Genomic DNA, 13928 nt, shown 5'->3' with positions numbered 1-13928 from the left:
TTCCAGTGTTTTTGATCACATTTTCTTTCTGATCATCTGATGATGAACATTTGGGTTGATTTCATGTCTTGGATGTTGTGAGTAATGATGTCTGGACAAATGGACTGGGCATGTATCTTGACATACTGAGACATACTGATTCCATATCATTGGTATGCAAATGCAGAGGTGGTGCTGTTGGATCACATGGTAATTCTATTTTTTATTTTTTTAACAAAGTATGGTAACTTGCTTTAATTTTTCCATTCATCCTTAGAACAAAGAGGGATAGCATGTTAGGTGATTTGTGGTCCAAGAAGAAGTCTTCCAGGTGATTGGGTGGCATGGCCCACCTCCATACTGTGTTCTGTGGTGGCTGCACTAACTTACATTCCTGCCAAGAGTGCTCAGCAGGTGTTCATCAACCCCAGTTACCTTTTGTATTTATGATAGTGGCCATTCTAATTGGGGTAAGGTGATATCACACTGTGGATTTTGTTGCATTAGTCTGATGATTAGTGATGCCGAACATTTTCATACACCAATTTTCCATTTGTGCATCTTCTCTATTACAGCATCATAGTTATATATAATGGTGGAGCTCATTTTGACACAATGATAAATACATAAGGCACAGTGTGTTCCATTTTAACCTCAGTTCCTTTTCTTTCTCTTGCCTGCTCCTGTATGTCTCTCATTACTGCACTATAATTATCAGTAATAATGGTTTCATTTTGATGTATTCATAAAAGGAAGCTTTTTATATTTCATTTTCCTTAACATGTTATTGTAGTTAACAGTATTTTAATAATTTAGTTTTTTAAACTTCATACTAAAAATATATGTGATTTACATAGCCCTGTGGGGAGTATTAGAATATTCTGAATTTGAGATGTTTAACTGGTGAGTTTGATACACTTTCAAAAGTGTTTGGTTTACTCATTAGTGTGCTTTCTACAAACTCATTCACATTTTGCTACCCTGAGCAACAACTCTCTTTAGCATTTCTTGAAGGACATCTGGTGGTGATGAATTCCTTTACTTCTGTTTTGGGGGAGTCTTTACCTTTCCTGCGCTTCTGAAAGACTGCTTTATTGACTAGAAGACCCCTTATTGGAAGACACAACATATACAAAAAATAACTCAAAAATGTTCAATGGTTTTAATGTAATGGTTAAAGACATAAAGTTCTTGGAAGAAAACAGAGAAATGACTTCATTATCTTGAATTCTGCAATGGATTTTTGCATCTGACATCAAACATATGAGCAGTAAAGCAAAAATTGATATGTTGGACTTTTTCAAAAGCAGAATTTCTATACCTCAAAAGCCATCAATAAGAAAATGATTGGGTTCTTTGTATTTTTGTTGTAAAGTTTTTTTAAGTTGTTTATAAATTTTGTGGACTAGTGCTGTATGTGAAGTGCAGATGGAAAAGATTTTCTCCCACTCTTGCTCTCTTTTCACATTATTGATTGTTTTATTTGCTGAGAAATAGCTTTCTAATTTGAATCCATCTCATTTATTGATTCTTGCTTTCATTTCTTGTGCTCTAGGAGTCTTGTTAAGGAAATCTTATCCTAAGCCAACAGGATGAAGATTTGGGTCGACTTTTTTCACACAATTCAGATAGAGCACTAATCTCCAAAATTTATTAAGAACTTAAAAAACTTTACACTAAAAATACAAAGAAACCAATTAATAAATGGGCTAAGGAACTCGGCAGACACTTCATTGAAGAAGATATACAGGTGATCAACAAACATATGAAAATGTTGTTGAACATCTCTAGTCATTACAGAAGTGCAAATCAAAACTACCCTAAGATTTCATCTCACTCTAATTAGATTGGCAATCATCAAGAATAGAGGCATTATTATGTATCAGCAAGGATGTGGGGGAAAAGGTACACTCATTCATTGCTGGTGGGATTGTAAATTGGTTCAACCATTGTGAAAAGCAGTATGGAGATTCCTCAGAAAACTTGGAACGGAACCACCATTTGACCCAGTTGTCCCACTACTTGGTTTATATCCAAAGGACTTAAAATCAACATACTAGAATGATGCAGCCACATCAATGTTTATAGCAGCTCAATTCACAATAGCTAGATTGTGGAACCAACTTAGATGCCTTCAACAGATGAATGGTAAAGATATTGTGTATACATACACAATGGAATATTATTCAGCCACAAAGAAGGCTGAAATTATGGCATTTGCAGGTAAATGGATGGAGTTGGAGAATATCATGCTGAGTGACATAAGCCAATCCCCCAAAACCAAAAACCAATTGTTTCTTTGATAAATGGATGATGATACATAAGGGGGGCAGGGTTAAGGGAAGAAAGGAGGAACTTTGGATTGTGTAGAGTGAATTGAGGGGTGGGCAGGAGGCTTGGGGAAGGAACGATAATGGAATGAGACAAACATCATTACCCCATGTACATGTACAAGTACACAAACAGTGTGACTCTACATTGTGTGCAACCAGAGAAATGAAAAGTTATACTCCATTTGTGTACAATGAATCAAAAAATAAATAAAAAATGAAACACAGCAGAAGCATTGAAAGAAGACACAGAGAAAAATGGAAATGTATAAACATGCAAAAATATGTGTACAAGCTTACAGTTCAATTTATGGTTAATTGATTTTGACAATTTGATATTAACACACAGTGGTGAAGGATCATACCTTCAGTCAGTTGTGCTAGATAAATTGGAGATCCACTTCAGAAGAGGTAAATTAGACCTTTTTGTCACACTATGGACACACACGCACACACACACACACCAAGATGAATGAAAGACATGAAAATTTTAAAGTACTAAAAAGATTCATAGGAAAAACCTACATGATGCATTTGGACAATGATTATTTTACGTAAGCACACATTTTGACAGTAGGAGCAAAAATATTAAGTGAGACTGCATCCCCCTGAACATTTCCACAGAGCAAAAGAGTCAACACACAGAGTGAGGACACAGTCTCCAGAATGGGAGAATGTATTTGGACATCATACAAATCATACTCAGATAAGAGAGAAACAGAGAAAATATGTGGAAGCCAAACAACCAATAATAAGAAAACAAACATCTTCTTTAAAAGTGGACCAAGGACCTGAACAGACAATCCTCAGAAGAAGAGATACACGCACACAGGAGAGTCTGGTCAGTCCCATCCTATGGTTCATCCCTTTTCCAGTTCCTCCCACTGAATTTTACCCTTCTGTATATCTATAAAGCACTAAATTTAAATAAAACACTAAATAAATAAAATGAAAAACAATAGAACAGAGGACAGGAAACAGAGGTAATAATGAGAGGAGGGAAAGGAGAAGTACTGAGGACTGAAGTGGAGCAGATTAGAGTTCATGCTTGTATAAGTGTCCATCTATGTATTCGTAAATAGGTAAATAAAACATGCTCCGTGTGTGGACAGACAGACAGATGGACAGACAGACACACAGAGGAGGGCATTCAGCCTAAGAAAAAAGGAAATTCTGTCATTCACAAGAAGATGGATGAACCTGGAGAACATTATATTAGGTGAGACAAAACAGGGACAGGTAGGTCACTACTCACTCATGGAATTTTAGAAACTTGATCTCAATAAAAACCTAGAGCAGCCGGGGGTGGTACTAGAGCAATATTGGTCAGAGGAGAAAAAAGTACAGTTAGCTAGGGAGAAACAGTTCAAGAGAAGTCCTCTGTAGTTTGGTGACTATAGCTAGTGATACGTTGTGTTCTTGAAAAATTGAAGTGAATATTAAATGACTCACCACAAAAATGACACAAATATGAGGTTACACACATGTTAATCTCCTAGATTTAACTGTCTTTTGGTGCATAATGCTTCTAAACATAAGGTCATACACAATCAACACAATTCTGTCCATTACAAATTATTTAATTTCCTCTGTTAGATTATGTAGAGGGAAATGAGAGGGAGGAGGGTGGGGGTTATGAAAAATAATGGTATGAGACAGACATCATGACCCTATGTACACATATGGTTACATGAATGATATGAACCTACATCATGTGCAACCATAGAAATGAAAAGATGTACCCCATTTGTGTACAATGAACCAAAATGCAGTCTGTAAAAATAAAAAAGGCTAAGCAATGAAGTATTCTCTTTGATTTAAAAATTCTTAAATCTGAAAAACAACAAAAATAACTGTAGAAGAAAGGATGGAATACTTTTCCATCAATAACATTGGGGTGGACACCTATGATTCATTAAATCTCCAAAGACCCTTTAAGGGAGATGTCATAGGAAGCTCCCAGGATTGTGTCCTTACAGCAAGCAATACTTCCGTACAGGACACCTTGTGACTTTTACACCTGATCGAAAAAAATGAGTTTTCCTTTAGAGGACACCCTCTCTCTACTGACTGGGGGCATAGATAAACACAAAACTGACTGTAAATTTTCCATTCTGCTCTCTCTGACATACTCCAAGGGAGCAGAATTATTTGGAAATGAAAAGACAGTGGAACAATCTGCTTAATTAGGAGCTCTGAGAATTCAGCACTTGAGAGGACAGAAACTTTAAACAAGCCCCTGTTGCCATTCTCCTGTGATTCTGGGATGCAACCTTCTTGAAAACCCATGTGGGCTTCCCAGGGACAGAAGACAGGGAAGAGAAAGCATCAGCCTTAGTCTCCAGCAGGTGCATTCCAGTGAGGCTCCTGAGCAGGAAGAGGACACGGGAGGACCTGCATCCTGGGCTCTGCCTCCAGAATCAGGACACTGGCAATGTCCTGGACTCATGTGTTCTTTGAAGCTGTGGTCCCTGCACCCTAAAGGAACTTTAGTTTTCATTGAGACCTCTGTTCCCAGCTCCTATTCTGTGTCCTCCTCTCCCTTTGGATTCTAGAATCTGTCTCCAGTCAGTTATTTCCTGGAGACTTCTCCACGCTTTCCTATGTTAGATTTGTTGCACCCAGGTATTCATTTATTTATTTATGTATTCTTAATGTCTCATTATTGTTATTAGTTCTTCTGAGTTATGCATAACAGGATTCATTTTGATGTAATTATGAATCATGGAATGTAATTTGCTCTAGTTCAGTCCCCAGTATTGGTCCTCTCCCTTCCCTCCTCCCTTCCTATACTCCATGAATCTTCTGCTATTAACTTTAATTTTCTGTTTTATTTCTTTATTTATCTTCAGTGTTGTCTTGTGGATACCCAGATGTTGAGACTCACTGTGGTATCCATGTACGTACAAGGGAAAGTTCTGTCAGATTCCTTCCTCTGTCCTCCCTTCTCCCATCCCTTCTCCCTCCCCTCAGTCCCCTTCATCTGGTCCAACCATCTTTGTTGTATTTTGATGGATCTCCTTGTTTTCCCTTTCACTCTCTTCTTTCCCCTTATTTTGGACTAGCTTCCACCTATCAGGGAAAACATTCACCCTTACGGAAGATCTGTTTATTCAGGTACTGTTTATTTCACGATCTCTGGAAACTTTCTGTTCTGTTCCCTTACTAGTTTTGCAAGCAGATTTGACTTACTGGTAGCTCTTATTCCTTGACAGTTCTTATGTCATGATGCTTATTGTTGATTGTCCACAATCACATCCACCAATAATGCAGTTATTTCTGGTACTTAATAATCAGTCCAGCTTCCTTCTTTTATGTTACCCATCTCTTTAAATGTTCATGAAAGTATCAAATGATTGAAACTGCAGGAGACTGTTTTGTTGTGTTTGTGCATTTAACCTAATACTTCGGTGTTTTTAATATGAACTCTTCTGTGGACTGTGCTTTGAAAAACAACCATTCTCTTTTGGGTGAGGAAATTTGGCCATGGTTTCTTTCTTTACTGGTGGTCTCTGCCCTGGCTGCTCCCCACAACAATGTCTGCGAAATATTCTCCGATGCATTTTCATCCTGTGACTAGGATTAGGATTCATATTCATTGACCTATTTTATGATGAATTCTGTCAACTAATAACATAATTGTGTTAAGTGGGCTTCTGGTTATGGAATTGGCATTACTTGCTTATCATGTATTATTCTTTTGACACAGATGTGAATATGTTTTTTTTTTTTTTTAATTTAACTTTACTAATCAGGTTTATGTCTCTGTTCAGGGATTTCATGGGTTCCGAGGTTCCACATTGTGATATGGTTGACTTTATGGTCTTGATATGTATGTGCTTCCAGCATTTGTGTTTGCTCAGCACATGCATGTGACAGGGCCCATGTAAGTCTCTGGAGGAGCAAATGATGACCCCAAACTCACACCCTCAGGGCCACAGGTGACATGTATAACAGTGTGTCAGGGATGTCAGGAGGACCCAAGGCTGCTCTGCCCCACACACCCTATGCCCTGCGGTCTATCACACCATCCTTGGAAATGCTGTCCTCTACCAAGCTCAGGGTCTGACAGGTCAACCACACATCTGCTGTCCAGGTCTGGGACAGTCCCTTCCTTCCTTCCTTCCTTCCTTCCTTCCTTCCTTCCTTCCTTCCTTCCTTCCTTCCTTCCTTCCTTCCCTCCCTCCTTCCCTCCTTCCTTCCTTCCCTCCTTCCTTCCTTCCCTCCTTCCCTCCTTCCTTCCTTCCTTCCTTCCTTCCACAATGACCCATCCTCCTCTCCCTGTGCAACATTCCTACTTCAGAAAAGACTCTCCTGCCACTCTCATATTAAATTGATCCTCAGTGATCTGTCTGTCTGCAGTTTCCATCCTATAGACATCAATAATGCTGGCCCTTTTTCTATCTTCTGCATGGTAAACATGTATTTTCAAACTTACATTCATCTTTTAATATTTTAAGATGATCTGATTTATCAAAATCTTAAATATTTTAATCAAATCCATTAAAGATACATTGTGGCCCTTACAAGGGCTATTTTAACAAAAAACATATCCACCCAAGAGCAGGATGAGCAAGAACACTCTCACATACGCACTGTGCTTGAATTTAATGGCACTGCAGTATTATTTTCTTACCTATGTGGTCCACATAGAGTTCACGGGGCAGGACCCTCTGAAAGTAGGAACCATGAGGCTCTTCATTAGTTAGAAACCTGCACAGCAGTCTTAAGCGGCAACAGACTGTGTGTGTGTGTGTGTGTGTGTGTGTGTGTGTGTGTGTGTTTATTCTTTGGCACTGGGGGGTTGAACCCAGGGGCACTTAACCACTGAGCCACATCCACAGCCCGTTTTATTTTTTATTGTGAGAAAGGGTTTCAGTAAATTGCTCAGGGCCTTGATAAGCAGCTGAGTCTGGTTTCGAACCTGTGATCCTCCTGCCTCAGTCTCCCAAGATACCAGCTTTACAGACGTGTACCACTGTGCCCACCAGATTTGTTTTACTTATAATGATCATAATTTCACCTAATGCCTGCCTGAGTTAAGGGGATATTGCTAAAATGATATCAATGCAGGAAAAATATATTGTGATGTTAAGAATGGAAGTTTACATTAAAGTGTCCACTGAAGGTGGCAGGAACCACAAAACAACAATTATATCATCACGTCACTGAATTCCTTCATCCATCCTATCATTTAGGGAATATTTACTACTCCCCCTGGAGAGGTAAAGCATTTGTAACTAATAGTGTTTAAATAACTTTCTCATGGTCATACATGATACTGTGGATAGGTCAACTCTACTCCAGGAAGTCTGACTCAAGAACCCTAGATACAAATTAAGCTGTATTCTGCTTCTTGGGAGAGCTAGTTATCCAAAACAATTATCATAAATATTAATAGCGAAAGGTATCACTTATTCAGACTCCTACTGTACACAGGGGTTTTTAACTTCAAAAATACAGCAATAATAATCATACTTAATAATATATATAAGGATAAAAAAAGGTAGTAACTTAGCAATCACATCATTAGAAATAACTGAAACACAGAATAAAGTTTGTTATTACTTATAAGTCCACATTTCATCACTATTATAAAGCTATTACAATTAAGGAAATGTGAGGACTATCAAATATCCAATTTGTTCAAATATTCTGGATGGTTCATAACAAAGATGAAATTAGCTCATGTACTTAAATTTTAAGAAAGGAATTAAAACAAGGGAGTAGATGTAAAAGGAGAAACTTCTGGTGAGTTAAAGAAAGTTTGAATTGTTATAGACATGCAAAAGTAAGGTGAGTTACCACTTAGCCACACGAACCACTGTGGGAAGGAATCATGGATGCTACAGGAAATCCACCCAGGGGACATTGTGAAGGGAGGACACCTTGAGATCCAACTGTATTGTTTTTATTTGGTTTGTTTGATTCTTTCATTTGTGTCTTGTTGATTTCTCCAGGGCAACAAACAGCTACATGGAAGCAGGGAACAGCACGGTCCTATTACAATTCCTCCCTCTGGGCCTCTCAGAGGACCCAGAACTGCAGCCCATCCTCTTTGGCCTCTTCCTGTCCATGTACCTGGTCACTGTGCTTGGGAACCTGCTCATCATCCTGGCCATCTGTTCTGACTCCCACCTCCACACCCCCATGTACTTCTTCCTCTCCAACCTGTCCTTTGTAGACATCTGTTTCACCTCCACTACAGTCCCTAAGATGTTGGTGAACATCCAGGCACAGAGTAAAGGCATCTCATACATAGACTGTCTCACTCAGTTGTATTTTTTTATATTTTTTGCTGGAATGGATAATTTCCTATTGACTGTGATGGCCTATGACCGCTTTGTGGCCATCTGCCATCCCCTGAACTACTTGCTCATCATGAACCCTCACTTCTGTGTCCTCCTGGTTCTGATGAGCTGGCTCATTGTCTTCTGCAGCTCCCTGATTCATATTCTACTGATGAAGAGGCTGAGCTTCTCCATAGGCACCAAAATCCCACATTTCTTCTGTGAATTAGCACAGGTCCTCAAGGTGGCCAGCTCTGATACCCTCATCAATAACATCATCCTGCTAGTAGCAACCGCACTGCTCTGTGTTTTTCCTGTGACTGGGATCCTCTTCTCTTACTCTCCGATCATCTCCTCCCTAATGAGAATGTCCTCCACTGAGAGCAAGTATAAAGCATTTTCCACCTGTGGGTCTCACCTCTGTGTGGTCTCCTTGTTCTATGGAACAGCACTTGGGGTTCACCTCAGTTCTGCTGTGACCCATTCTTCCAAGAAGAGCACAGTTATTTCAGTGATGTACACCGTGGTCACCCCCATGCTGAACCCCTTCATCTACAGCCTTAGGAACAAGGATGTGAAGGGGGCCCTGGGGAGACTCCTCAGCAGCGTAGCTTCTGATCCTTGAGGGATCACTGACTTCAGAAGCAGGTGTATGCTTGGACTTCTGAGGCAAATGCTGAGAATGTACTTATCATGACCTTTTTCTTCCCTGAAAAATATGCTTCTTCACATTTCTATTCCAGAAGCACCTTTGACTTTGCTTCTATAAGAATTTGCATTTGTTTCTCCTGAACCTCTCATCAGTACATACTTCTTATGTTTTCTCCCTGCAGATAGTCTTTAATCTATAGGTCCTTAATCTACAGATGGTTCCAACCTGGATCAGGTTTAGTCCTAAGAATTCTGACTTGATGTTTAAAGCCCTTACCATGGCACATGCTGACATGTGTCCCCTGAACATTTTCCTCTTGAACATGAGGCTTCTTCACCTTAAGGTGCTTAACCTCTTGTTCTTCCTGAAGGAACTGGAATGAAATCATACAACAGTCAAAGGAAAATGATTAACATTTCATGAGTGCGTTTGTCACTTACCTTGTGTGACTTTATTTATCCTGAAAAGATTTCTTTCAGATATTTTCTTTCTTTCACACAGTTTCTAAATGAAGGAGACTTGCTTAGACTGGAGTGTAATGGGACCCTGAACCTTGAGTGCAGACTTCTGCTTTTTTTCCTGCCTTTTGTAACAGCATGGTTAGATTTTGAAAAAGGAACACCCTTTCTTCCTTCTTTCCGGCCTCCCACACTGCCCACTTTTTTTCATCCTTCATTCCCTTTGGCTGCCTTATTGATTAATGATAAGTATCTCTTTTTCCTTTTCATGACTAATATTTCAATGATGAGCATCAGGGTATGTTCCTTGTTATAGTTATTGCCAACAAGGATCCTGTGGATATGATGCACATATATTTGTGTGAGCACATGTAAGTGGTGAGTAATGATATTTCAAATAATGAAGACCACATAGCTGTATGATGGTAGTCCCAAAACATGATATCACCTTGAAAGTTTGTTTCTATCTGAGCTTTTTAAAGTACACTCTGTGGTGTTTTTACAATGAATAAATTTCATTATAATGTCTTTCTGAGGCCTCTCCTAACTGTTAAGCAACACATGACTATATTTTAAAAAATATTTGGTCAATATATCTACAAATAGGACCAGTGGGTGACAAGAGAGTTGTAAATATTTAACATTTTGAGGAGTTTCCAAGCTATTTTTAATATTACCTGGTGCATTTTATATTCTAATATATAAAGATTCTAATATATCATCACATCCTTGCCCATACCTGTTATTTTCATTTTATATACCAAATAGCTCCCAATGTGTTCTGAAGTACTATCTCATTCTGCCTTTAATTTTCATTTTCCTGTGACTTATTGCCATCTTTTTAGGAGTTTGTTGGAAGTTTACATATTTTCATTGGGAAACATCTTTTCAAGTTTTTGCTGATTATGTAATTTAATTGCATAGTTTGTGCTTGTGTTTCTGGCCTATAAATTCTTTTATTTATCCTGGACACTTTATCTGGGTAAGTGTTTTTCAATTATTTCCCAATTTTGGGAGGTGGTTGGTGGAGGGAAATTTCAATATCCATCTTTTGATATACAATAAACCAGACCAAAAACAATAGGATAGAATGCAGAATAGAATTATCAATAGTTGTGATCTATTCGACATTTATATAATATGTTTCAGAGAAAATGAAGAATATGCATGATCTTATTGTGTCATTTGATTTTATGACAATAGAAAAACTGCAAAACACTGTTGAGAGAAACTTAAGAGAACATTAACAGGAGCTTTTGTGAAAAATAAGTGCATACATTTTATAGGTATAGAATATTGCCTGGCCTTTGGTAATAACTAAACAAATGGTAACTGATTTTAGTATTTCCAAATAAAATTATTTTTGTATTTTTAATGTTTTATTAGTGTTTTATAATTATACATAAAAGTGAATTTCATTCTGAAACAATCATACAAGCTTGGAGTATAAATGTCTCCAGTTCAGTTCTTCCTCATACCCTCCCTTCTCCCCTCCTGCTCCTTCCCTTCCTCCACTCTCCTGGGCTGCCTTCTATTTATTTATTGTTTTTTAATTGGTGCTTTATAAATACACATAAATGTGGAATTCACTGTGATATATAGATCCACATATATACATAATGTATATTTTTATGTATACACATAGCATAACTGGGTCAATTTTATTCCACATTTCCTCCCTTTCTTCATCCTTTCTCCCTCCCCTTCTAACCCCTCTCCTACTGCACTGATCCCCTTTCAATTTTCATGGGATACCCCTATTTTTCCTCATTTTATTCTAACTTCCACAGATGAGAGAAGACTTTGAAAAACCTTGACTTTCTGATTCTGGCTTACTTGACGAACCATGAGGTTCTCCATTTCCATCTGCTTACCCACAAATGTCCTGCTTTCATTATTCTTTATGGCTGACTAGAACTCCATTGTGTATGCCACAATGTCTTTATCCACCCATCTGTTGAGGGTACCTGGGCTGGTTCCATAACTTGGCTGTTGTGAATTGTGCTGCTCTAAACATTGATGTAGCTGTGTCCCTATAATATGCTGATTTGAGATCTTTTGGATCCATACCAAGGAGTGGGACAGGTGGGCACGTGGTGTCTCATTCCCAGTTGTTGGAAGAATCTGCATCCTGCTTCCCAGAGGGGTTGTACTAATTTCCAGTCCCCCCAACAGTGTGTGAGTGTACCTTTCTTTCCACAAATCCTTGCCAGCCTGTATTATTAATTGTATTATTTGTATTATTATTTGATAACTGCCATTCTAACTGGAGTGACATGAAATCTGTGTGGGTTTTATTTGTATTTTCCTGATACAGGACGTTTTTGCATGTATTTGTTGGTAATTTGCATTTCTTTTTTGTGATGTGCCTCTTCGTTCTTTTGCCCATTTTTAATTGGTTAAATGGGGTTTTTGGTGTTAAGTTTTTGATTCTTTGTATATTCTAGATGTTAATCCCCAGAAGAGTAGCTGGCAGAAATTTTATTCCCTTCTGTAAGCTCTCTCTTCACACTCTTGTCACCTGGGCTGCCCAGAAACTTTTTAACTTGACGCCATTCCACTTAATCATTCTTGGTTTTGTTTCTTGAGCTTTAGGAATCTTGTCTGGCTCAGTCAATGCTGATGGGAATATGTTGGATAGTCGACCCTATGTTTTCTTCTAGGAGTTGCAGAGTTTCTGATCTAATTCCTAGGTCTTTGGTTACTTTGATTTGACTTTTATTCAGGGTGAACGATAGGAATCTGGTTCCATTTTTCTCTATATGGATACCCAGGTTCCCAGCACCATATTTTAAAGAGGCTATCTTTTAAGCATATGTTTTGACACCTTTCTCAAGTACCTGATGGCTATATCTCTGTAGGTTTGTCCCTGTGTCTTCTATCCTATTCCACTGGTCATTATGTCTGTTTTGATAACACTACTATGCTGGGTTTTTTTTTTAAGTATATCTCTGTAGTATAATTTAAGATCAGGTATTACAATACCTCCAGCATCATTCTTTTTGGTCAATATTGCTTTGTCTATTCTATATGATTATTTTCCATTTTTTTTCAAGTACATAATTTATTGATATAGACTATACACAACATGATGTAGAATAGAAATTTTGTGGGTTTTTTGTTTTTCTTTTATTTTGGTACTGGGGATTTAACCCAGAGGTGCTTTGCCTCTGAGCCCCTCCCCTAGAACTCTTGTGTTTTATTTTGAGATAGTCTCACTAATTTGCTTAGGGCCTTGAGGTATTCCTGAGGCTGACTTTGAACTTGCAATGCTCCTGCCTCGGTCTCCCGAGACACTGGGATTACAGGCATGTGCCATCACACCTGGCAGGATAGGACTTTTGACATTATTCCTTCCAGGTAAGTGAAATTTGTGCCCTTTGACCAACATACACCTAATCCTTCACCTCACAGATTCTGATGTTTTTGTATGAGTTCTATATTTTTGGTTCCACACTTAAGTTAGTTCATATAGTATGTGTTTTCCTATGCCTGGCTCATTTCTCTTATCATAATGTCATACATGTTCACCCAGGTGGAAGATAATGACAGGTTTTCCTTCTGGTTCCTGTGTGTGTGTGTGTGTGTGTGTGTGTGTGTGTGTGTGTGTGTGTGTATTCATGTGATGATAAACACTTAGGTTCATCCCACACCTTGATTACTGTGGACATTCTGTCATGATAATGGGATCAGACACAAATCTTGAATACTGATTACAGATCATTTAGATATGCACGCGGTAGGGAAACTGCTGTGTCACATGATAGTTCTACTTTAATATTTTGGGGGAACCTCTGTGCTCTTTCTGCTCCTTCCCATGGTATTCAAGGATCCTTGTTCTCCACATGCTCAGCCTCACTTCTTCCATCTTTTTAATAATAGCCATTCCAAAAGGTGAGAGGTCGTATCTCAGTATGCTTTTCATTTACTTTACCCTGGTGATTAAAGATAATGAGGATTTTAGGTCTTTGGCCCACTTTTAATAAAGTTATTTTTTCCCTATTATGTTCCATATATCTTGAGTATTCACCTCTTATCCATTGAACAGCCTCTGAATAAATTCTCCTATTCCATTCATTGTCCCTTATCTCTGTGGATTATTTCTTTTGCTGTATGAAAGCTCTGTACTGGTTTCTCACACATGTCGGAGTGGTTGTTATCAAAATGTTAAAGATAAGAGATAATTTTTGAGGAGGATAAGGAGGAAAGGGAACTCTTG

General features: G+C 38.4%; 2 protein-coding genes across 2 annotated transcripts in view; one reads left to right on the top strand and one right to left on the bottom strand.

Annotated features, from left to right (window-relative positions):
• Positions 1-13928, bottom strand: part of LOC306646172 (olfactory receptor 7E178-like) — a gene marked incomplete at its 3' end in the record, with an annotated part of 130470 nt that overhangs the window by 77979 nt on the left and 38563 nt on the right. The gene's annotated exons all lie outside the window — the stretch shown is intronic.
• LOC306646111 (olfactory receptor 7D4-like) lies at positions 8286-9224 on the top strand (the record flags this gene model as incomplete). Its single annotated transcript, XM_079114579.1, has 1 exon — positions 8286-9224. The coding sequence occupies one exon, from the start codon at positions 8286-8288 to the stop codon at positions 9222-9224; it is 939 nt and encodes a 312-aa protein (XP_078970705.1).

The sequence above is a fragment of the Sciurus vulgaris genome (genome assembly GCF_902686455.1).
Source record: "Sciurus vulgaris genome assembly, chromosome: 16".
Lineage (NCBI taxonomy): Eukaryota > Metazoa > Chordata > Mammalia > Rodentia > Sciuridae > Sciurus > Sciurus vulgaris.
The sequence above is the reverse complement of the archived record's forward strand: the minus strand, read 5'-3'. Positions and strand labels throughout refer to the sequence as shown.